General features: G+C 38.1%; 4 protein-coding genes across 4 annotated transcripts; all 4 read right to left on the bottom strand.

Moving 5' to 3' along the window:
- Positions 1-13: 13 nt before the first annotated feature.
- On the bottom strand, positions 14-3,596 carry LOC146636469 (thialysine N-epsilon-acetyltransferase-like). Its single transcript, XM_085349531.1, has 6 exons — positions 3,262-3,596; positions 2,969-3,020; positions 1,978-2,061; positions 759-860; positions 635-675; positions 14-448 (listed from the first exon to the last, which is right to left on the bottom strand). The coding sequence occupies exons 1-6, from the start codon at positions 3,322-3,324 to the stop codon at positions 281-283; spliced, it is 510 nt and encodes a 169-aa protein (XP_085205657.1). The 5' UTR covers positions 3,325-3,596; the 3' UTR covers positions 14-280.
- A 4,807-nt stretch (positions 3,597-8,403) lies between these two features.
- Positions 8,404-12,113, bottom strand: LOC146636468 (thialysine N-epsilon-acetyltransferase-like). Its single transcript, XM_085349533.1, has 6 exons — positions 12,002-12,113; positions 11,724-11,775; positions 9,734-9,817; positions 9,147-9,248; positions 9,015-9,055; positions 8,404-8,862 (listed from the first exon to the last, which is right to left on the bottom strand). Exons 1-6 carry the CDS (start codon positions 12,062-12,064, stop codon positions 8,695-8,697), a joined length of 510 nt encoding a protein of 169 aa, XP_085205659.1. The 5' UTR covers positions 12,065-12,113; the 3' UTR covers positions 8,404-8,694.
- Positions 12,114-12,190: 77 nt separating this feature from the next.
- LOC146636467 (ubiquitin carboxyl-terminal hydrolase 12-like) lies at positions 12,191-17,918 on the bottom strand. Its single transcript, XM_085350340.1, has 11 exons — positions 17,870-17,918; positions 17,061-17,173; positions 16,866-16,983; positions 16,595-16,665; positions 16,390-16,515; positions 15,246-15,341; positions 15,016-15,147; positions 14,801-14,929; positions 14,652-14,677; positions 14,397-14,437; positions 12,191-12,291 (listed from the first exon to the last, which is right to left on the bottom strand). Exons 1-11 carry the CDS (start codon positions 17,916-17,918, stop codon positions 12,191-12,193), a joined length of 1,002 nt encoding a protein of 333 aa, XP_085206466.1.
- Positions 17,919-19,094: 1,176 nt separating this feature from the next.
- Positions 19,095-23,444, bottom strand: LOC146636466 (E3 ubiquitin-protein ligase RNF19B-like). The gene is made up of 7 exons (XM_085349528.1): positions 23,417-23,444; positions 23,162-23,218; positions 22,787-22,867; positions 21,930-22,033; positions 21,635-21,723; positions 19,720-19,890; positions 19,095-19,568 (listed from the first exon to the last, which is right to left on the bottom strand). The coding sequence occupies exons 2-7, from the start codon at positions 23,194-23,196 to the stop codon at positions 19,119-19,121; spliced, it is 930 nt and encodes a 309-aa protein (XP_085205654.1). The 5' UTR covers positions 23,197-23,218; positions 23,417-23,444; the 3' UTR covers positions 19,095-19,118.
- Between the last annotated feature and the right edge of the window lie 1,001 nt (positions 23,445-24,445).

The following is a 24,445-nucleotide window of genomic DNA, read 5'->3' as shown; positions in this document are numbered from 1 at the left end:
TCCTCTGCCTGAGAGCCAAAATGTAACTGTAAATAAATTGGAAAACTAATTTTATGTCATTTTTGTGTATACAGACATATCTATCATATCATAACTATGTTTACATTTTTAAATGTATGTTTCACAATAAGCCTATGTGCACAGACCTTCAGAAAGCCTGTGTAGTCGTAGGGCCTTCATGTTGTCCGATTTTGGAAATGAGCCACTGAGTGTTGCTCCATCCTTGCAGTGCGTGGGCTGACCTTATGGCTACAAAGGTCACAAGGTCATGATGGATGGGTTAAAGTTGAGCCAGGTGCTCCAGCGCCTCCCCCTCGCAGCGCATGCAGTGGTAGCCCATGGAAGCAGTGATATCGAAGCAGCCCTGGCTGAGGTAAAAGTCCATAGATGGTTTGTTCCAGTCCAGGACGGTGAAGTTGAGCTGGTGGCAACCAGCAGCCAGAGCCAGCTACAGGAGAGCAAAAACAAGAAGAAATGACTGCTGAGTTGAGATACAGCATGGAGGGTTCTTTTTTCTGCTACCTCTGAGACACTGTTTAGTACTTTTTGCTCACAAATACTGAAAACAGGATATTCCTATCAAGGTTTATCTTCTTTAGGTTTATCTTCTCCATTATACACATATTTCACTCACCTGTGCCGCCTTGTTTATTAGTGCTTTGCCAACGCCTGTCCCTGAAAGGCAGATCATGTGCATTACTTGAGATTTTCTGCAAATACAGTGATGATGAGACATCTTCTCAGAGGCTGTACTGTACCTCTGAACTCAGGCATCACATACAGGTCCTCCATATAAATGGCTCTGCCTGACCAGGAGCTGTAGGAATAGAAGTAAAGTGCATAGCCAATCTTTGTGTGCCCTGAAAGAGGAAAAATATCAGTCTGAGCTAGCTTACAGTTAACATATTTGTTTTGTCGTTCCTTCCCACTGAGTTAATGACTCTGAATATTTAGCACAATGATTATTAATGGCATAATGCTTTACTTTACACTGTAAACACATTCCTTTACATCAGTGAAAAAATTATACGATTTGTGGTGCTGCTCACAGTTAATGTGCAGCAAACTTTATAAATAAAACCTCACATTTCCCAGTGGTGAGGCTGGTTAGGTCATTTTAACCACTATTACTTTTTTGGTTTTGGTTTCTTGGAGGCAGCAGAACATCAGGAGTCATGTTGCTGGTGCCCAGGGACACTATGCAATATATTCAGTTTTAGAAGTTATATTCATTGTTAACTGTAGCCTGGCTCAAAGTGTTAATGCTGTCTTATTTTAATAAACAACACTGTCATATGCAAAACCAGCGTGGCACTAAGGGTGGAAAGAGATCATTTTCAGGCTGGCACATGCCATCCCTCTAGATCCGCCCCTGCTAGTGACTTGATGAATCTGATGATTCTGAGTCCAGAACAATTTAGCTGCTAACTTCTCTGCTGATTGGTTCTGGACAGTTCGTGGATTTATTGAGTTTTTCTAGCAGCTGATGAGAGCGGAGCACGACATTAATGAGGTCCAGGACATAAGTAGCTACATCTCAGTATAGACTCTGATATTTGAAGTCAGCAGATAGTGGACAGCAGTGACTGTGTGGAAAAACACCTGTGTCATGGGAGGAAAAAGCACAGCTGGGCAGCAGAGAGTAAGTAAGCAAATAAGAAGTGTTTATGTAGGTAGACTGATGTACAATAGAAAGTACTTTGGCAATAAAACTTACTTGCAAAAAACTAAAAAGGAGGGTTACAACACTTTTGTACCCTGTTTAGGTTTTATAATGGTTTATTAAGGTTTACAGAATAATAAATTTGCTTGCAAGAACATGAGCATAAAAAAACAAGAGAAAGGTGACTGTTTCCTATGTTTCTTATTGTCTTTCCCCGACAAGCAACAAAGACTTTGTGCTCACTCTGACCTACAGGCATAGTTAGTATCAGTGTAGTGAAAACAGTGTGTAAAAACTGAGTGTAACATGATCACCTTCTTTGGTTTTGTGCTGTTCTGGCACCTCAGCGATGATCCCATGAAACAACGGGTTATTGGAAAAGCCATCTTGCTCCAAGTCTGAAATGAAATTACAGACATAAACATCCATCCATCTATTCTCTTTCACTTATCCTTGGATGGAGCCTATCCCAGCTACCATAGACAAATAAAGTTTTTTTTTTTTACCCTAATTTTAAGGTCACACATTACGGAGTGTTTGTAAACGGGTGTTTTGAACAGAAGAAAGAGGCCAATGACACTTAGTGGTGGAATGAAGAATTGCAAGAAAGTGTTGAAAGAGAAGGATGGGTGTTGGGAAGATGGAAGGAACAGTTTGAGGAAATGATGAATGAAGAAAATGAGAGAGAGGAGGACAGGTGGTGAAATAAGTGTAAAGAGGAAGCGAGGGCAGCTATGCAGACGATGAAAAGTGGGAATGTGGTTGGTTCAGAATACATGAACTATTTTCAAAAAGGAGAGAAGTAATGTTCTTAGTTTTATTATATGCTTCTTTGGTACTAGCCTGATGTAGCTTTGATGTCAGTGTTTCTTGAGTCTCTGGGTGTCTATGAGAACGAGAGCAAACTGCTCTTAAAATGATGCTGTCTTTTTATTATAATTATTTTCCTACTTTGCTGTAATTATTATCCTACATCTGGCCTTTGGCATATGTTCTCGATACAATTGGAAAAATAATAAAACTAAGACTGAAAATAATAAATAACCAACAAAAACTAAACATTTTCAAAAAGTAAAAACTAAAGTGAAATATGAAACTCCACCCCGGAAACTAAACTGAACTAAAAACAAAAAGTCAAAATTGAAAGAAATACTGTATATAAAATTTAAAAAACCAAAAAAACTACAGTAACTTGGCTCTGAACCTCTTTTGGGATATCACCTTGGATTTAATATGTTTATGAAGAGTATAAAATAATACATTTACAGTTAAGGCAAAAACCTGAGACATCACTACAAACACTACCTTTCTGGGTCACTTTCACATGCTCTGCCAGGTTTTCATACTCTGCCAGTTCCTGGAGAAAATCATAAATAGCATCAGCTGCCATCATTTATCAGGACATGCTAACATCACTGTTCCTCAGCTGACAGTAAAAAGTTTATTAACCTGTTTGCACTGAAACTGTAGAGCACCGCGAGCACAGTTCATCCGATAATATCTCACTAATCTAATGATAACAGCAACATTGTGGTTTTGAAAAATTGCATGAATCGCACACACAGCTGGACTGCATGAGCGTCCACATGTGTGCTCACCATGATCATCCGTGCGATGTCTTTGCAGTCGTCCAGGTTTGCCGTGCGGAGGGAGAAAGCCATGTCAAGTGGATTTGATGAGGTTTTGTTCCAGGCTGTTAGAGGACAGACTGTGAGAAGTAGACAAGCTCGAAATTATTGATACTTCAGTTTGCTTTGCTCCTCTGAGTCCAGTGTGTTACTTCAGTTTCAACAAACAGCAGACATGTCCTGGAACCACTTTACCCTGCTCCTCCTGCTCTGCAGCTGGACACACTCATGTAGGCTGGAGTGTGTGCCACTGAAAAATCTGATATCGATCCAACACCACGCAAATACAGGACCAGACAGAGAGAAGTGTGTCATGACTGATAAAGCAAATGCATCATCAGAACACTTTATATAACCTACTTCCATACTACTCTCAGCAGTGTCCCTGAGTGAATTTTAAACTGACTCTGAAAGAATGGAAGAGCAGATCAGAAATATAAAGGGATATTTTAACAAAGGGCATTCACTTTGGGCGTCATGTTATGGAAAATGAATAAATACTGAACCTAATAAAGAATATCTCACTGCTGAGAGTAAACCTGGAACACAAATAAGGTCAGTTCATTCAGCTGTACAATCTCAATTTTTCAGAAAATCAAATATTATATTTCCCTCTGGTTTTCTTTCTGAAAAGTTTTTTAGCTAATAAATCTAATTAAGCTTCTAAACATTACATATTTTCATCGATTTTTTTCAACACTGCATTTTCTTTTTATTTCCATTTTACATATGATCGAAGACTTTTGAAAATAATAAAAAGGGTAAATTTGCAGGTTCGTTAGAACAAACTGTTGAGTGAATGTCCCACTCTGCATCTGTTGAAAAAAACAAACTATAAAGTGCTAAATAATGTGCCATAGTAAGATAACTGTAATCCCAGAAGCTAAAGTGGTCGTGATGAAGAGTTATATTAACCAGGCTTCAGTGTTTTTTATTACTGATATGAATATAATTTGTTTCCTCTCTGACTCCAGAAGAGAAAGAAGTTTATTTGAAATGTTAGACATATGTTGAATACAAAAACAAATCAAAAGATCCAGGAGGAAATGTAGCTTCACATATAAGTCAAACAGAATAAATTCACTGACGTGTGCTGGTCAATATTCATCTGATGTGTTGCCTTGTTTTTGTTAGCTTAATACACATCTGTTGAACTCATCCACAAACAAATGTTTGAAATTTCGCTGATTCTTTGGTATCCATCCAAAATTCGACAGTCCAGTCAAGACTGGCAGCCCAAAGTCCAGCTTGTTATTAACTCCTTTCAGTCTAAGGAACTGGAGACCAAAGGTAGTGACCGCTGTCACAGTTCCAGGTGATCCAGAGGTCATTATAATTCAGAGAAACTGGTCAAGCAAATAACCTGTTATATCAGTTAATACAAATACACAGTACACAGCAGTACGGTGGGAATTTTTATCTCTGCTTTGAAAGTCAAAATAATAACCAGTCAAAGATCCCTCTTTTTTTAAAAACAAACAACCAAAGTTTGACACACAAGTTTAGATAAAGAAGCATCATTATATGAAAAAATAAAATAAAATTTTAGTCTAACAGTGATTTTAGTGAAACGGGTTTGTTTCATGGACATGGACTTTGACCACCAAACATTGAGCCACTCTACCATGATAACAAGTGCTGACATCTCCTGACTAGAGGTGCAAAATATTTTTTTTTCAATTTTTGTAACTTTATGTAGCCAAAGGACTTAACCCATCTACTTTATTTACCATCAGAGTGCAAATTAAACAGTTCTTTACGTGGTGAGGAGGATGAACTTGTTTCAAGAATTTAACGAGTTTAAAGTTTTACTGCTGCCAATGCTGAAAGTGTCACTGGCTCATCACACTGTGTGCTATCCGCCTAGCTGAACTGGTCTAAAAGTAGCATGGTAACTGCTTATTTATAGGAACTACAATTCATAATATAGTATCAAAACAAAAACTGTAGAAATTGGATTTTGTGTTGTCATCTTCAGTGCAGGGGGATGAGTACAACACATTCTCTCAGGTCTCCGTCTTAAAAACTTTTCTCCCGTCACCACTGAGCAGATGTTTCCTCACAGACTCATTGGAGGACTTCTTCTGTGCTTTTGGTTGAGGATTCCTTGTCATGCTAAAATTACTCCTCAGTGGCGCTTGAGCAACCTGGGCCTTGGTGTCACTGAGATGTTGTTCTGCTGTGTTGTTAAAATTACTTAAAAGTTAGACAGCTCTTCCCTGCTCCGGGTTTTATCACCTTTCTCAGGTAGCCATCCTCCTCTCAGTCTTAGAGTTACATTTACAATGGACCTGTGTTGGATATTATAGTCACTGAGACAGTGACCATCCGTCAGCTCCCTGCCTTGAAAAATAATTCTCTGTTGATCTGAAACAGACATAAACTAAAAGTTAAAATCAGGCACCAAAAGTCAAGAAAGGCTAATAATTTCTAAAAACTGAAAATACTTTTTCATTTACAATTTGTAAAAAAACATCAAAAAAACCAAACAAAAAACATCTACTTGCAATTATGTGACCTGTGTATTTGGTGTTCGCCCAGAGGCCTGTACTACGAAGCAGGATTTCATCTTATCCACGTAACTTTCTATGCTATAAAGCTCAGTCGCTTCTCGGATTGCCATGGTAACCATGGTTACCATGCTAGGGTCTTGCTGTGAATGGTTAGATCAGCAGGTATGAAATCACTGCCCGGTGACCAATCAGATCTCTGGAAAACTCCATCACCATTCCTGGAAGATCTCTTTTTTTCTATCAGATATCCTGAGTTGATTCAGCTCAGGATATCTGATGAATACTGAGGATTTATAAGGAAAGAGAAAATGTAATGACTTTAGTCTCTACTGATTTCACCTAAAAAACCTGCAAATGATCCTTAAAGCACTGCCACATGTTAAATGACAATATTGTGGGGTCTGTTGATAATTATATTCAAAGTTATATATAATGGATGTGACTTAAGTATCATATCTCAGCTCAAGAATGATCAAGAATATGAAGTTTGTTCATAACAACTTGCATATGTAATTCCTGAAATATATAAATACGCCTGTATAGACCTGCGTGCTGTAAAGAACAAGAAATTCATAACAGGTTATTTATTTTAATACAGGAAAATCCGAAATATAAATATATCTCAACGACCTGTCCTTCTTCAACACTGGGGTAGATTGCTGAGCTTGCAACTAAACGCACAACGTAAACCTACTGAACCACTGAACCGTGCAAACTGATTAGAGCAGACTGTGTGAAAGCAGGGCGCTTTTGCATAAAAAAAAATATCATGTAACACCTGAAGGAGTGGGTGGATAGCAGTTTTTCTATGTGTAAGGCAGTAATCTGTAACTGTTGAATGACCGTTTTAATCACAATCATGCAGTGTATTAGTAGCGATTTCAGGCCTACCGGGGGGAGTTCCGTCTTTCTCCTTTATTCGAAGCTTTAAACTCTCAACAGTATCATCGCACTCCACTTCAAGCTCAAATCTCAATCCCTTTTCCGTTCTGACCGTAATCGTGAGCGGCATTTTCGCGACGCTTCTTTCAGACCTTGTACTTTACGTTTCCAATAATGGAAACTGTCGTTCGAGTGGCCCTGTGTACAAAATTTGACGCGCTTCTTCTTCTTCTGTTTTTTTTTTTTTAATTAAACTTTTAGGTGTATTACCGCCACCTTCTAGAGTGGCGTATGGATCAGAAACTACAGTACCGCTATTATATTCTTTCACAAGTTTAAAAATAACAAAAACTATAAACATTGAGAAATAATTTCCTTATCGTTAAATTATTCTTGTTCTATAAGAATATAGCACATATATGAATATGTGCTCCATTTCTGTGCAATAATCACAATAACCTGTTGCACATTTGTTAATTATTCTTTCCATTTCTTTGGTAGTTCTCCTTCTTCCCACATCTTGTAATAGACTCTATCAATATTTCCTAACTTGCATCACTCAGATTATTTAAGCATGCAATAACTGATTTGATCTGTACCATGGATGTTTTTTCCCAGATTTCTTTAATGCCTTGTTTAATTCAAAAAAGAAAAATTTATATGAATTACATCTTCATTATTTTCTTAATCATGAAGTATTTTGATATTTCTCTGTAATGTTGTTTCCCATCCTCTTTTTTCTTTGTCATAAAAGTTGTCTGTACTATCCACCTTTACAAATGATTTTGCTAATAATTCAGATTTATTTATCTAATTTTTATCATTATCCATTATTGCTGGGAAGTAATAATCTTTTGAATTACCAGACTTAGGTTTAATTGTACACTGAACCCTGTCTAATGGTGTATTTTTACCCAGTAATTCACAGTATTTTCTCCAATAAAGATTTTTACTGTCTTTATAACCCTTCGAACCTCTGCTTGTTTCCATATTTTCGGTATATATATTTATGTTTTGAAAACCTAATTGCGTTGTTTTATCGCTAATGTACATTCTGCTTTCCACCTTGGTACTTTCCTCACAAACCACCTCACAGACACCTCAGTTAGAGCCAAGCCTCACTCTCCATCTTCATCACCACCACCATGTAGACTCAAAGGGGTCCTGTCCTAAATCCTATCACCGCTGAGATTCTGTCTGCCATGATGGGTCATCATACATTAATTTCTCTGTCTTAATAAATAATGTTTAAGTGATCTCTCCTTATTGGCAATGGACAGATGCAGGGATATTAATCGTCACACACTTGTGCAGTAAAGAGGATGAATGTTGTAGACAGAATAAGACAGCTGATCAAGTTGTTTCACTAACTCATCTAAACTAAGCATTTTGTAGAGGATTAAGCAGCCTTGGCAGTTGTTTGACTTGAAATGGCAACTGTAATCTGAACATTTTGACAGCTTGTTTTGAAACTATAGAGTGGAAAGTTGAGATTTTGTGTTACAATGCAAAGCATAAAAGTAAAAACTAGTGAGAAGTAAAGGAGTAGTGAAGTAACTGTACTTCATTTCTTTTTTATTTCTGACAGCTGCTAAATGTGGAAGACAGTATCTGAATTATGTGTCTTATTGGTAACTTAATACAAAAAACACCCTCAGGAGAAATGTATACAATTCGCTTTATTTTATGACGTTACACACTGGAACATCCACTGCTTGTAAATTACATGTAGCTGCAAAAATACAACTGCAACTAAATTAGAAAACCAATTTAATGCCCTTTATAAAATAAACACATATCTGAACTATATTCATTTAAAAAGGCGTGCTACACTCTTAGCTTATATGCACAGACCTTCAGACAGCCTATGTAACAGTTATCCTTGTAACGCTGAGGTAGGCGCTTCAAGTTCTTAGGTTTTGCAAAGAGGCCACTGAGTGGTGCTCCATTCCTGCAGTGCGCAGGCTGACCTCATGGCTGCAAGGGTCACAAGGTCATAACGGATGGGTTAAAGTTGAGCCAGGTGCTTCAGCGCCTCCCCCTCGCAGCGCATGCAGTGGTAGCCCATGGTAGCAGTAACATCAAAGCAGCCCTGGCTGAGGTAAAAGTCCATAGATGGTTTGTTCCAGTTCAGGACGGTGAAGTTGAACTGGTGGCAACCAGCAGCCAGAGCCAGCTACAGGAGAGCAAAAACAAGAAGGAAGACAGAAATGACTGCTGAGCTGAGATGCTGCCTCTGGGACACTGGCTAGTATGTTTTCATGCAAATATTGAAAATAAAAAAAGCTTCAAGGTTTACCTTCTCCATTAGTCACATGTTTCACTCACCTGTGCCACCTTGCTCATTAGTGCTTTACCGACACCTTTCCCTGAAAGACAGATCATGTGCATTACTTGAGATTTCCTGCAAATATAAGGACACAGTGATGATGAGACATCTTCTCAGAGGCTGTACTGTACCTCTGAACTCAGGCATCACATACAGGTCCTCCATATAAATGGCTCTGCCTGACCAGGAGCTGTAAGCATAGAAATAAAGTGCATAGCCGATCTTTGTGTGCCCTGAAAGAAGAAAAATATCTACTGGTAAAAACAGTCGACATTTGGAGGAGCTAAACAGTGTCTGTATTCATAAAATTTGTATATTTGTTTTGCCGTTCCTTCCAACTGAGTGAATGACTCTGAACATTTATCAGAGTGATTATTAACAGCATAATGCTTTACTTTACACTGTAAACACATAAATATGTATCATTTCCTTTACATCAGTGAAAAAAATGATACAAATTTTGGTGCAGCTTACAGTTAATGTGCAGCAAACTTTATAAATAAAACCTCACATTTTTAACCTTTTGTTAAAAATCTGCCCTGTTCTTTTGTTTCTCCTGCTCGCCCACTCTGTCGGTTATTTTCACTTACTTTAAGGGTTTTGTCACATATGGGTTCATATGTTTTTTTAAACACTCAACCATCAGTTCTAAGTTTGTTACAGCTGTTAGACAGTAGATCGCAACAGTGTGTGAGAAAACTGGGCGTAACATGATCACCTTCTTTGGTTTTGTGCTGTTCTGGCACCTCAGCGATGATCCCGTGAAAGAACGGGTTCTTGGAAAAGCCATCCTGCTCCAAGTCTGAAAAGAAATTATAGATACTGTTACACGGTGTTTTCACAAGGGGAAATTCAGTTTGCATTTAACAGTTTGAGGCTTTTTATCAAAATGTAATCTTAGCTAAGAGAGAGCTTTAAAACCAGTTCTTGACCTTTTGTTGGAAAATACAGTGCAATGGTTTTTCCTCAAAGGTCCATAGTTCCTAATTTTAGAATGAAGCTTCCTGGGAAAAGCTGTTACCTGGTGGTAGAAACAAATGGCTCACAGACAAATACTTTATTATAGTGTGATAAAATCTACTTAGCTTACACAAATATAACTAAACAACTAAATTTGGGGTAGCTGTTGCTCAGGCGGTAGAACAGGTCATGTACTCATTGGAAGGTTGATGGTTCGATCCCTGACTTTCCCTAGTCTGCATGCCAAAAATCCTTGGGCAAGACACTAACCCCAAATTGCTCTCCGATGCATCCATCGGAGTATGCATGTGTGTGAATGTTAGTTAGAAAGCACTAAATAAAAATGTGCTTGTGTGTATGGGTGATTGCACAATTTGTACAAAGCGCTTTGAGTGCTCATAAGAGTATAAAAGCGTTATATAAGAACCAGTCCATTTACCATAAACACCAAACTATATTTGATCCAGATACTTTTTGGTTAGAAGTGTGTTTTATCTGGACGTGCATTCCCACTTCAGCTCCTGGCAGAAACTCCAGCTGTGGTCGAAGCCCACATTGCTACAAGATGCACATGACTATAGAGGAGGTCAGCAGAGAGGTACAAGTGTCTACAGCCATCTGTAAAACACGGTATAGGCTCTGTCATGTTTCAGAGCTGCCTTTCAGCCAGTGTGGTGTTGGATATCCTGTCAAAATGAAGAAATTATGAATGCAGAAATGTGCCACCAGAATTTGATCAACCATTCAACACAATCTGGAAAGTTTCTGATTAGCAACACTTTCGTCTTTTATCTTTCATCAAGCACTGCCAGTCATGGACTGAAGCAGCTGCATCTGCATTTAAAAAAATGTCAGTTGAATGTGTACGTGTCTTAGCTCAGCTTATTTTACAGCTGCAGACATTAAAATTTAGTTTCTGTGTTTCACTGACGAGATTTTATAAGATCTCATTTTCCCAAAGTCAAGAATAAACTGTCAAAGGAGCTTGCAAAGAAAAGCGTCTGGACTTCTTTAAGTTACTTGAAGACGTTTCACCTCTCATCCGAGAAGCTTCTTCAGTTCTAAGGTCAAATGGTGGAGAGTCCCCCCCCCCCCCCCCACAGAGGGACAAAGGACCCCTGATGATCCTCTAATCGCCTGAGCCAAGGTGTGAAACTGGGTGTGGGCTCCAATCAACCAGAGTTTCGGGTGAGTTCATTGTGAAACCTGGCCCCACCTTATCATGCAAATTCCTGAGATCAGATGGCCCAGGGTGTGAGTGGGCGTTAAGGCGTCTGGGAAGGGATCTCAAAACTGGATTATAGATGGCAGAGAGTTGGTGTCGTAAACCCCCGCCTCTGTTCAAAGATGGTCGCTCACAGTGGACATAGATGGCTTCTTTCACTCCTCTTTCGAACCATCTGTCCTCTCTGTCCAAAATGTGAACATTGGCATCCTCGAAAGAGTGTCCTTTATCCTTAAGATGCAGATGGACTGCTGAGTCTTGTCCTGTGGAGGTGGCTCTTCTGTGTTGTGCCATGCGCTTGTGAAGTGGCTGTTTGGTCTCTCCAATGTAGAGGTCTGGGCATTCCTCGCTGCAGGAATGCCCAGACCTCTGACTACAATGACCTGGATGACTGAGAACCTTCACAGACATAAAGAATAAACTGTGCACCTCCAAAAATATCACCTTGGATTTAATCGTTTTATAAATATTATAAAAAAAATACCCTGAAAGTCAAGGCAGAGAACTTGACTACATACAGTACCTTTCTGGGTGACTTTCACGTGGTCTGACACTTTCTCATATTCTGCCAGCTCCTGGAGAAAAACAAACAAAGCATGAGCTCATCGTTCATAACGAGCTCTCTAACATTTATTAGCCTGTTTGCACTGAAACTAAAGAGCAAAGCGAGCACATTGCATCTGAACCATGTAATAATGACAGCAGCAGCAGAGAGGTTGATGGATGTCAGCCTGACGGTCGATGCATGTCACTAAATGTCTTACACACACAGCTGGACTGCGCGCGCACGTTTCCGCTCACCATGATCATGCGCGCGATGTCCTTGCAGTCGTCCAGGTTGGCTGCACGGATTGAGAAGTCCATGCTGAGTAGATGTGGTGATGAGGTCGTGATCGCAGAGCTGGACAGCCGCGTTTCCTTCCAACTTCTTCTTCTTCTTTGGGATTTAAAAGCAGCTGGCATCCGTCTCCATTGCATTACCGCCCCCTGTCACATGTACTGCACTACTCTGTCTTTGCCAGTTTTTTCTTTACTGGTAGATTTCCCTGCTAACGCATCTGCTTTCTGATTCCCCAGAATCCCTGTGAGAGCTGATGCCACATGAACACGATTTTTATCCACTGACTTTTATCCACCAATTAACTGTGAACTGACTGACAACATGGCATAAACTAAAAACCAGCTGTCCCCAAAAGATACCAAAGCTTGCCTGCCATCATTTCCTCTTCCTAATCTAGCTAGCAAAATTGTACATTGCCTAAAATCATGTACACTGAGAAGATTTTTTATGTATACCAACCGGATTCCTGGGAATAGCCTCAGTGACTCCTGTCAAATGACTCCTGTTGTGGCTCATCTGAAAAATTTGCACATATTCTTTATATATGAGGTCCCCAAGAGTGAAATCTTTTTTTCTTTAGCATGTGCATTTTGAGACCTCCATACTGGAATTGCAAGACAAATCACAAAAGTCAGGTTTTTAGACTTTTATGTCATCAAAAATGTTTTTTTTTTCTTTTAAGCTAATCCAGTATTTTGCAGCATGCTGCCTTATTTGAATCCAAAGTGGAGTCATCCATCAACAACCTTTACACCATCACTATCACAAGAAGGTGGTCAGAGCTGATCCCTGATTTGATCCCATCCTCACATTCAAACCTATCTGTCACTCCTATCACACACATCACTACTATCTCAGTGTCCTCAAACATGTCATGAACAAGCTGTGACACGGATTGCCAGCGCCGGCAAAAAAAAAAAAAAAAAAAAGCTGCCCGTACTCATGTTGCCCCGACATCAGCCAGCGCATTTTGGGGATGGAATAAGCACCGGGCGGGGCGGCAGGGGACTCTCTGGCTGGCTGGAGCAGCATCTAATAACAACACGTTCTCACTCCCAAAGCGTAACATTTTATGACAAATCGTCAACATGTTGAGAACGGGCTCGTGGTGATCCAAAAGTCCAAAATTAAAACCAATGCAAGATGGACAAAAAAAGTTCAGGTGCTCAGTGTAGAAAAAAAGGGAAAAGAAGAGGAGGAGAAACGAGCAAAAGATACAGGTAAGCAGATGTGTCATTGGATAATGGCAGATCATGTATCCTGAAACTATCAGAATCATAATCAGAATACTTTATTAATCACTAAGGAAATTATGTGCGTTACAGTTGGTCCAAGAAGAAATTGTAGAAGGAGTGTTCGCCCAGGGGTTTCTGTTAAAGAATCAAGCAATTAAAAAAATCATTTTAACTTATAACAAACATCTGTGTAATTAAACCTGATCGATTCTCTTGCTCTTCAAACCAAAAATAATATTATAATAAAAAAAAGCTGAAGCATCAGTTTAAAAAAATGAGAAAGAAGGGAGCAGAATTTCATTTCCCAGTCCTGTAAAATAACAGTTTCACTCATTATTTCTCTTGTGCTTTGCCCTTTTTCCACACTTTTGCTTACTTCATTTAAACAGTTTATTTGTTAATGTTTCCTTCATTATTTTCAAATCATCTCTCAATACTGCATTTAAAATAGTATTACTTCAAAAGTTTAGGCCACCTGATTGGCTGAGGAAGTAATGCGCCCACACCTCAGATCAATTTGAAATAATTAAAAAAATTAATTAGATTTAAAATTGTGGAATTTATTTTAAATATAAAACACACACACAAGAAAGAGGTCGTCTGTCCAACAGGTATGCAACAGGGCAATGATCACAGCATGCAAGCAAATCCTGACATTTAATTCGCTTGTTTTTGATGTTCATCCTTAGTTGTTGCATGTTTGTCTTCTCCGTCGCTAATCTCAACCTGTCTATTAGATTATCACAGCTGCATCTCTGTCACTAACTTCACTCCTGAATTTTCATGATGCCGGACAATTTCTTTGTGTCCATTTTCCCCCCAAGTGTCCTGAAAAACCTTCATTTACTGGGTAATCTCATTAACAGCAGAGTTCAGATCCAACACTAATTATCACTGTAATTATACATGTCCATCATTTTTGTGTGTATTATCACTCTGCAGTGTGATAACTGACTTTGCTTTGTCATAAGCGTCTTCTCACTGGTCATATTTGTCACTGATTGCAGGTGGAAAACCTGCCTGTTTTAACTATCTACAGCACGAATAATAAAATACATAATAAAATAAAATAAAAAAATATAAAGAAACATATGCCTATGGTAACAATTATGACTCTTGCTTTTTGCCTTTCTGTAAAATAAAAGATATGCACTCTGGGATCTAGAAGAAGAAATAGAAAAAAAGACAAAACACAACTTAAAAAAAACCTTAAAACAATTTTGAAAAATACAATCTGCACTTGTGATTAGAGTTTGGTGTAACATACTCCATACGTACAGTCATCTATATCATATTTGTGTTTAAATAAACTTTAAATATTGATATATTTGCAAATTAATCTATAGCAAGGACAAGAAGAAAGACAAAAACCTACTTCTCCTGGAATGGTTGGTAATCAAGCTATGAAGGAAAAAAAACAAATATAACATGATGAATTTTTCTTTTATGTTTATACATAAACATACAATACAGTAATTTCTGAATGTGGTTCAATTACACTGAAGAAAACGTGATCAGCCTTACCGGTGTGACCTGGGTATCATCAAACTTATACCATCTGTCTTCATCCTGGGTTTTGATTGTTGCGCTGTAATGGCCACCTCTCAGACCACCAAAATGATCCACAACTGCATACAGTTCGTACACCTCATTCTGATCCCAGAGGACAAAAAATAACAAAGTGAGAAAGAAAAATGAAGATGATTTTGATCAAATATTAAAGTACACTTTGTAAATACCCCTGGTATTTGCAGGCTGTAGGGAACCTCCACAAAACAGCTGGTTTTGAAGTAGGACATGTAACTGTAGTTGAACTCAAACCTCTTCAGCAGCAGAATCAAAACATCTGGGTGATGTTTTATCACATCTGTCTGAGTGAAAAATATGGGTTATTAATGTGTGTCATTTTGTTATAATTTTATTAAATCAATATCAATGTTCAGAAATCACAAAAAATGTTCTTATTTACAATAGTAGCATCAACTTTGTGACCGCAGCGGTCACAGTACATCTGGTGTTCTCCATTTAGACATGTAGGTCTGAAAAACTCCTCGATGCCGTCTACCTGAAAAATGAAAACTAATTCAGAAGCAGCTTTGATATAGATGTGCCAAAGAGCTCAGTGTTCACAAAGATTTTCTCAAGAAGGGCATGTTAACATTAATAATTCATCACCTCTTTAAAAGACATAATATTGTCTTTTGAAGAGAGATATAAACAGTAAAAACAAACCAAAATTCCAACATCCATGAACACATATCAGTGAACTCAGGACTTGGACTGTAGAGTTGATTAGATGTGTCAGAAAAAGAAAAAAAGGTACTGGACAGATCTGAAGACAAACTGAAAGGTCTACAATTTCATTGGCAGTTTACCTCAGTGTGATTTAGATCCGGTATGTAAAATTTCACCTAATCTTGGTTAAGCTTCAACATTTTTTTGTAGAATTCAGACATGAACTCTCTAAGACCTCAGTAACACAGGCTCACATACTTGATAAGTGTTGGAAAGTGTGTATTCCCAGTTAGCGAGTGGTTGCTGGCAGTCACTGGGTGAAACTGGTCACAAAGATGCTGCACTAAAAAACTCCTTGCAATTCCTTTGGTTGCTAGTATTTTGCCATGGTCATCAAGTTTGGATGATAGCCATTAAAACCTTCAGCCACCACTCGCTAACTGATTTTCCACAAAACAAACAAAAATCACATCAAAAACTCAATTTTGTTTTTCTACAAAACATTGGAGTAGGTTTACCTTTTCTTATCATTTCGCACTAAAAGATACATTTGTTGCATTTTCTGACTTAGGATATTTACATGACTCATGAGACTGTAAGTCAACTGTGTTATGTTTGTTTTGTAATGCATTGAAAGTAATAAGAAATATATTTTAAAAAAAGAAACATTTTCAGAAATAATATTAATTAATATGTTTTGACACAAGCAGGATCTAAGGCATCATCTGATTTTTATGTGTCCACATAGTTCCCAATCAAACAAAAGTGTTCATTAAGGAAAATGATAGAATGACACTGTGTTACTGGCAATATTATGTGAACTTGTTGCAGCTGTGAGTCCTGAAAACAGAAACATGCTGAGAAGTTTATGTACTTACTACACTGTAGTCTTGATTGTAAAAATCCACCAATGACAGAGGAAGATGCCAAAATGGTGCATCCCTGTCAGTCTCTTTATGACCTTTAGAGCAGGTGATTTGGTTTGCTAACAGACCGTGGAAGATCTGAAAACATAAATGAACAAAAACATATTATTAAGTATTATTTTCAAACCAAATGATTCCATTTGATATTGACAAAGACCTGTGATGCCTCGGGACTGGTCATTGTTAAAATCTTCTCGATGCATTCAGCAGCATCTCGCTGTTCATACACTGGGTGAAGAAATATATGTGCATGTCTTTAACAAACATATTCATTAATTTAAAAAATATATATAACCCCATAATTATTCACAACAAATGCCAATCATAAACCCTCAAAATGTTGTGTAAACTAATCAAGTTTCTCAAAAACATGAAACATCAAAAACATTATTCAAAGGTTTTGTTGTCTGTGTGTTATCATACTGTACCTCTGCTGATGCCCAGCTGGGTTATTATTTTGTGTGTGTTTGCTGTATGTTTCTGTAAATTATCAAACAAGTCTGTAAGGGCACCAAGAAGCCCAATGCCAACATTTTGTTTGGAGGACCTAAACAAAGACAAAGTCCCCATAAGTAATAAAAATGAACCATAGACCCCATTAAATGTACATATGTGACAATAATAAATCTTTTCACAGCTTCTCTGAAGTCTTCGGTCATAAACAGCACCTGCAGCACACTGTTCAGGTAACATGTCGCACCTTGGTTTACCAGCCCATGGTATTTATTATTAGCTTCTGTAAATTGCAGAATAAGAACATGAGTGTGCACCATAAACTGCCAACACAAGCAGAAGGTCGTCAGAAAATAGCTCGTTCCCTTTTGCGTCTTTTCTACAATCCATTGAAGTCAATGATTTGATCTACATTTGCTAACCTTTAATACCAAGAATAATTTTTAAATAATAGAATTAATTAAATCTTGAAACTCATTTTTTAACCCTGGCTTTTCATTCGAGTTCCGCTTAAGTACCATCAGATTTTTTTAAATGTTGTTTATGTTGTCACTACATAATGTATTTGCGTCTTCTCACTTTTCGTTTTACTGTATTTAGTTTCTATTGTTCATTAATGAACTTGTAATGCATTTTGGTTAACTTTGCTGTTGCTTGTAAATGTGCTATAGAAAACACTGACATTTACAAATTGACATTGACATTCCTTGTCAGGTACCTAGCAGGTTAAGAAAGGCACGTCCTTACAAATGGCGCAAGGTGTATAAATTCTCATCATATGTCAGTAAACTCTTAATAATAAAGCAGCTCAATTGAAGATGCTCTGAGTAAAGGACAGTTCCTCTTTCAACAGCGTTTCCAGGCTGAATTTAAAGACGTCTGAAGAGCGTAGGAAAAACTTTATATAGAGAACACACAGAAGAACAATTAACCAAAAATAAATAAATTTCGGGACTTCGAAATTCACTACAAATCTTACCCACAGAGGTAGAGATGAACTTGAAACCATGTCGACCAAATAAACGCATTTTCTGCCCCTGTGACGATCTACAAAGAAATTGTTGTTGGAGGCAGAAACAAACGCGATTATTTTGAAAAGAAATCAAAGTAAGCCAAAGATGCAGGCCTGCCTTCAACACAGTTTTAAGACATTTCTTCAGATATTTGTTAATAAAATAGTTCATTCGCTATAGGAGCATTAGGCTATCTCAATCTCCCGTGCAGTTAAAAACACTCCGACTATCGCTTTCTCTTTCACTTCTGCCGGATCAGTGATGGGTTCAAGGCGTGTCGGAAATGTTAATTGTTAAAAATGTTGCGCATTTCTGTCAGTTTCCTATTCTACAGGTGCAAACTCAGCAGCTTTCTTTCTCTTCCCAAACTGTTCTGTTCTCAGTATTTCTGTTCCCAACAATAGCTGGCATCAGCTGTTGCACTAACCTGGAGGTTCCTGACTACAGCAGGCTACACATCACCAACCTTTAAAAAAATATTTATTGCACATCTTATATCTTAATATTTATTCAGATTCAGTTCAACCCAGTTTTATTTATATAGCGCCAAATCACAACAACTGTCTTCAAGAAGCTTTATATTGCAAGGTAAAGACCGTATAATAACACCAAAAAACAGACATTACCCCAACAATCTTAAGACAACCATAAGAACCATAAGACACAGACATTTAGTGTAATAGATTTATTTTATGCAATGTCAGAAACTGTATGTTTCAAATGTGAACATTACAAAGGATAACTGTAGAAGTGCACTTTAGATGTTTTTATGCCAAAGAATCTGAGGCTGCCAGTGGTGAGATTTACAGGATTTGTATAGTAATGAGATTCCATTTCCTGTGGACACCGTAAACACCTTAAAGCAAAAGAAGTATCAGATATCATGAGGCATCAGAAGAAGCAGCAGTGACAATCACATGTTGAGATGGTGTCTGTCAGACTCTTGGTCTTACAGCAACTTTAATCACCATGAAAATGTCAGATATCTGCAGACCCCACAGTATCAAGAAAATCCATCTTTTGTCTCAGTTAAAGAAAGGTTACCAAAAATATTGATGGTTAAAAACTGTATTCAAAGACAAGTTGACCTCTAGAACTTTCTTTTTTAAGCAAGCTCATCCAAAGCTAGCCCAGTAGAGCCCAATAATGAAAAAGGAAGACAGAGAAACCAAAAGACGAAAGAACCCGAGTTACACATACACTTCATTCTTGTTTTCATGTTTTCCTCCACACAGGGATGGAGGTCTGCCTTGGCGCGACCCCACTGGGGCAGATTTCATATGGTGAACTGGAACATTCACGCTTTAGTTTCAGGCAGACAAAACAGAACTCCATTTTGCAGCGAGGACATTTGATATTTTTGCAGTGTTTTCTGTTATGCTCCACCCTCAGGCCACATGTAGGACAGAGTCTGATGGCGGGGCAGCTGGTGACGCCCTTTACGTCAGGCAGATCAATGGTTTTACATGTCTGCAGAAGTTGCAGGTCCTTGTTCTCACAGCCGTCGTTGTCGCAGCGGTCAGATCGAGGGCCTGAACCCTTCCATGGTTTCAGACACTGCCAGCAGAAGTAGAATTTCTTCTTTTGAACAGCTGTGCATACGACACACTTTACACACAGGTTAGACAGATCCATCCTCTCCACACTTGTTTTGCACTGTGGACACTGATGTGAAAATAAATGAAGGGACATTTTTAAGAGAAACCCAACCACAATATTAAAAAAATATTGAGTCCACTGGATTTCACTGAAATCAAGAAGCTGTAAACATTAAAAAGGAAAAACAAATTAAAACATAAATAACTGGGTCACTTACTTCCTGAACCTCACAGTGGTCTGCAAGAGCCAGACGGGCCATGTTCTCTTCAAAGTGCTGCATTTCCTCCACAGTCAGATCAGCCAGTCTGCGCACCTCCTGGTACGACCACTCTTTATTACACTGCTTGGTTCCCTCCACTAAAGCCGGACATCTGAATTTGTAATTGCCCTTTTAAAAAATTACAATTTAAAAAAAAAAAGTTAATTTAATTAATTTGAGCGCCTCCTGGGTGAGGTGTTCTGGGCATGTCCGGGGCCCGGGACAGACCCAGGACACGCTGGAGAGATTATATCTCTCGGCTAGCTTGGGAACGCCTTGGTGTTCCCCCGGATAAGCTAGAGGAGGTGGCTGGGGAGAAGGAGGTCTGGGCTTCTCTGCTTAGGCTGCTGCCCCCGCGACCCTTCCCCCGGATAAAGTGTAAGAAGATGGATGGATGGATAATTAATTAGAATTTGTTGTTTTTAAAACTTCTACTTTTATTTTTAATGCATCTTTATACCTTCGTTCTTTTACGTTTTTATATAGTTGTTAAATCCGCAACATGTTTAGCTACAAATATAAACAGTAAACCAAAACATTTCTGCAGATTACCTATTGGCACCCAATCATGTGATAACTTAAACAAAATCAGTGTATTTTATAAGTTCAATAATTTTACCTCTTTTTGCTACAAACACAAAGCTGTTAAAATCAATCTGAAATGATTTTACCAAAAACTCCAAAGACTAAATTTTAGATGGAATTATATAATAACTATAATAACAGACCGGTATTTGTATCTGTATTTGTATTTGAGTAAAATTCAAATAGGTGTAAAAATCCAGTTTTTTGCATTACACTTCTAATTAATGTTAGAGTGTAATTATTCTTTAATTATATCCATTATAATAATTATGGATGTGCAATATTAGTTGATGGTTTTCCATAAATCCAGCAATGAACATGTAACAAGGAACCTCATTGAAAAGAAAATAACATCCATTGCCTCATTCATGGTTAAAACCAACAACTAGTAAAATACCACTGTGAACATCATGAACCCCCACCACCTTGGACGGGTGGTGGTGAACAGACAGTGAAACTGACTTGCAGGGACAGAACATGGCTGTGATGATGAATTGGTGCTTGTGTGGGGATTGGCAGACAGTACCAGGAATAAGATGCTTTAAGTGCATGTGATTATGCATAGCAGATGTTGACAGATGTTTGATATCTCTGCCTCTGCTGATTTGACTTTTGCACACATTACATATCACTTTGGTTTCATCTGCAGCACTGAATGTAAAATGCTTCCACACAGAACTGGAACAAGTTTTTTGGCTGGTGGAGGACCAAGAGATGGCTCAGCAGCAGCCACACTCTTTTCTATTTAGTTGACCAAATCCATGTGGGGAGTTTCAGCTACGTTAATAAGGACAACGGGAAGCTCTGCTAAGGTTAACTGGCCTATAGCCTACATCTTTCTGTCTGCCAAAGACGAGTAACTTAAATGTACCAACTCCCACAAGTGCATACAATTCAACACAACTACACAAGCATTGTTTTAACCTTTCAAACCGAACTTTAACGTTACTCTGTCAACAGCCGAGGGTACAAAAATTCTATTCAACAAAAATAGTGATGCAGTTCAGTCTTTTATCGCTCAGCTGAGTCTTCTCTGTTGCTGTGTGGAGCAGCCTGTGTCAGTCACCTTTCACACGTCACTCACTCATCCGGTCATGCACTGCAGTCTCATAAGGAAACTCAGCTTTTTAATATAAAGTTTTTCTTGTTCCCGAATACAAATATTTTTTAAAGTATTTGTTCGAAATAAGTATTCATAAAAAACACGATATTTGTTCCTTTCCGAATACGTATTCCGGTTCGGCTCCACCCCATCACATACACTATCTGCTACAAAGACATGACACACCTGATCCAGCAGGGTACGACACCATCGTGTTAGAGATTCAGGAGTGACAGCGTGGCCACAGGACATCTCTGCTCTGAGAGAGTCATCACCTGAGGAAGAAGTGGACAATAACAGATGTATCAGTTACACTACATATACTGGATTGCACCAAAATATAATAAACTCCATGGCTCATGAAAAATTTAAAAAAGGAATAGGAGAAATTTTATAATGTGTGGTAATGACTGTCAGAAAAAAATGTTTGTAGCAGTTTTTGTGGGGCAACATGGTGGTGAAAAAGAAAAAAAAATCTTACACAGTGGATTCAGATCATCTGGCCTGTTGACGAACTTTAGGGTAGAATCTAGTGGATCGTATCGCTTCTCCACCTGCTCCGGTCCTGGAGCGCTCATTTGGGTTCTACGGAAAGAAAATCTGACACTACGAATACTGTCTGGTTTAGTCTTATGTTTAGTTTAGTTAGTTTAGTTTAGTCTAGTATATGGATTTCAAATCGCATCTGCCATTATCACCTGTCACAAGAACCATGTCTTTTCCAGACTCGATACAATAAAAACGTTAAAAGGTATTAAAGATGTATTTAAAGTACTTATGAGCCATTACATTTCTTTCTCACAATCGCTCTTCTAGTTCATGTTAAAGCTGTATGATGGGGCTGAGTTTAAGGCCACACCAAACTCATTCGGCCACGCCTTTATGGAGCTTGCATTCTGCACTGGAATGTGCATGTACGAACATGTATTCATTTATGATCGCGGGCTGAATAATGTTGACTCATGTTAGAAAATGTCAGTTTTCATTGTTACACAAAGCTGCTACAAAATGTGTAAAAGGACGAAGGGTTCTGAAGCGACTGCATGCTCACAGTGTTGTGTGAGCTATCATGAGCCGTTTAAACAACATCCAGGGAATTTCCAGTTGGATGAAACTGAAAGCACCAAGTGCACTAAGTGCTTTCAGTTTTGATTGCCTATTATTTTTAAATTGAAAACACCTTTAAGAACAGTGATCACTCTATTAACAATGACATACATAACCATATTAGGACTACCTTATGTCACAGATTCTATAAGATGACACAGATTTAATTAGCAAAGGAGCAAAGACTGCAAATATCAAGAGTAGGTTTAAAAAGTGAAAGTAACATCTTACCCTGTTGGCACAGCTTGTGTCGCTTTAGTTTCTGGTACTTTCCTTCTTCTTTTACTTCCCAACTGGTATGGGAACAGCAACCTAAAAGTAAAAAGGATGAACTTAGTAAGTTATTGCTTAAACCTGTGGACAAAATGTGAACCATCACAGAAAATCTAACTAAGCTTCCTAAACGCACAGAAATATAGAGAAACATATATAGTGACAACTTATTGTCATCACATAGACACAATTTATTTTTATTTTATTTTATTCTACCTCAGGGAAACCTATCATCAGTGGCCATTATATATTATATATGTGTGTGTACCGAAGGAGTTACGAATTAAAAAATAAAATATACACCACTTAAAAACAAAGAGTGAGCTCACGTACCCGTTTAAATAAAGCTTCAATAAAGCTTCACACATGACTGCGACTGTACTTGGAGACCTAAAGGATGAAGAAGAACAGCAGACAGCATGCATGCAGTTTAATTTTAGCATGTTACAATAAAGTGCTGTACTCGACAGAAACAGTTTACACTACAAACAAACAAACAAAAAAATCATAACACAAGTCTTATGAGTGTATAAAGCAAGATTTGAATAACTAACTGGTGTGCAAACAGGGACACTAACGCGTACTCACCGCTCCTCAGCAGGACCGCTAAGCGACGACTGTACTAACCTCGAGGAAGTGACATGACAGGAAGTCAGTCGAACATCGCGCAGAGGAAATTTTTTTCTTTCCTTTCTTTTTTTTTTTTTTTTTTAAAATCACGCAGAGAAAAATAAAAGCTCCGAAATATAGAAATTAAATGCACACACACACACACACACACACATAGCGAGACAGAGAGAATAAGAGAGAGAGTTTCTACTTTTTCTGCGTTAACAATTCACTTCACTGATATAAATAATTAAATAAATCTATAGCAAACATCCGCTTAAATGCTGCTTATCGATAAATGAATCAACAAATACAACAGCATAATGCATAATGTAGTTCACTCTTCTATGGATGCTCCGTCAATGCTTACTTTTAATTCATTATTATACTCTTCTGCGAGCAAGAAATCTTAGTCTTCATCCTCTACAGCAGTGGTTCCCAAACTTTAGTAAACAATTAAGCAAATACAAGTAATCTGCAATAATAAAACTACAGGTAGTAAGAAAATAAACTACTAACTCTTTTACGCTATGTCCACACCTACTCGGGTATTTTTTGAAAACGCAGCTGTTTCATCCACACGTAAACGGTGTTTCAAATCACCGAAAACTGAGATTTTTTTAAAACTCCTTTTTTGCGTTTGTGTGGATGAGGAATGCAGAGTTGGTCAGGCAATGTCAAAGGTATGTGCCTTTATCACGTCACGCTGTGCGCCACGTTATTGTTTACATGAGATGAATTGTAGAATGGCAAATATAGCTACTGTTAATCTGACTATCTGCAGTTTTTACACGCTTACATATACACAGGCAGTTAATGCATCACGGTGTGATTATTTTACGTGTAGTTGTTTTTTTCCTGTGTAATATTATTCAACATTGCTATCAATACATTTTTCAAAAAATGCCTCTCTGTGCAAAATAGGTTTAAAAACATAAACAACTGTGGGATCCTGTTAGTCTGTGATTTAGACAGCCCAGCGCTGCTCCCGACTAAGGGAAAAGCAAT

Source organism: Diplotaxodon limnothrissa, linkage group LG3 (assembly GCF_057381915.1).
Source record: "Diplotaxodon limnothrissa isolate DT_005_m linkage group LG3, D_limnothrissa_male_GT1.1, whole genome shotgun sequence".
Classification (NCBI taxonomy): Eukaryota; Metazoa; Chordata; class Actinopteri; order Cichliformes; family Cichlidae; genus Diplotaxodon; species Diplotaxodon limnothrissa.
The sequence above is the reverse complement of the archived record's forward strand: the minus strand, read 5'-3'. Positions and strand labels throughout refer to the sequence as shown.

Excerpts from the sequence above, each read along its gene's own strand:
- LOC146636469 (XM_085349531.1), bottom strand. The coding sequence starts at position 3,324 with ATGGCTTTCTCCCTCCGCACGGCAAACCTGGACGACTGCAAAGACATC. Across the intron at positions 2,062-2,968 it reads TGTGAAAGTGACCCAGAAAG|ACTTGGAGCAAGATGGCTTT; the intron begins GTAGTGTTTGTA and ends ATTTCATTTCAG. Across the intron at positions 861-1,977 it reads ACAGCACAAAACCAAAGAAG|GGCACACAAAGATTGGCTAT; the intron begins GTGATCATGTTA and ends TTCCTCTTTCAG.
- LOC146636468 (XM_085349533.1), bottom strand. The coding sequence starts at position 12,064 with ATGGACTTCTCAATCCGTGCAGCCAACCTGGACGACTGCAAGGACATC. Across the intron at positions 11,776-12,001 it reads ACATCGCGCGCATGATCATG|GAGCTGGCAGAATATGAGAA; the intron begins GTGAGCGGAAAC and ends GTTTTTCTCCAG. Across the intron at positions 9,249-9,733 it reads ACAGCACAAAACCAAAGAAG|GGCACACAAAGATCGGCTAT; the intron begins GTGATCATGTTA and ends TTCTTCTTTCAG.
- LOC146636467 (XM_085350340.1), bottom strand. The coding sequence starts at position 17,918 with ATGCGTTTATTTGGTCGACATGGTTTCAAGTTCATCTCTACCTCTGTG. Across the intron at positions 16,666-16,865 it reads CCAGCTGGGCATCAGCAGAG|TGTATGAACAGCGAGATGCT; the intron begins GTACAGTATGAT and ends TTCTTCACCCAG. Across the intron at positions 12,292-14,396 it reads ATTTTACAGAAAGGCAAAAA|CTCTCACAGGGATTCTGGGG; the intron begins GCAAGAGTCATA and ends ATGTGGCATCAG.
- LOC146636466 (XM_085349528.1), bottom strand. The coding sequence starts at position 23,196 with ATGTGTGAAGCTTTATTGAAGCTTTATTTAAACGG. Across the intron at positions 22,034-22,786 it reads ACACAAGCTGTGCCAACAGG|AACCCAAATGAGCGCTCCAG; the intron begins GTAAGATGTTAC and ends TTCTTTCCGTAG. Across the intron at positions 21,724-21,929 it reads AGATGATCTGAATCCACTGT|GTGATGACTCTCTCAGAGCA; the intron begins GTAAGATTTTTT and ends CTTCTTCCTCAG.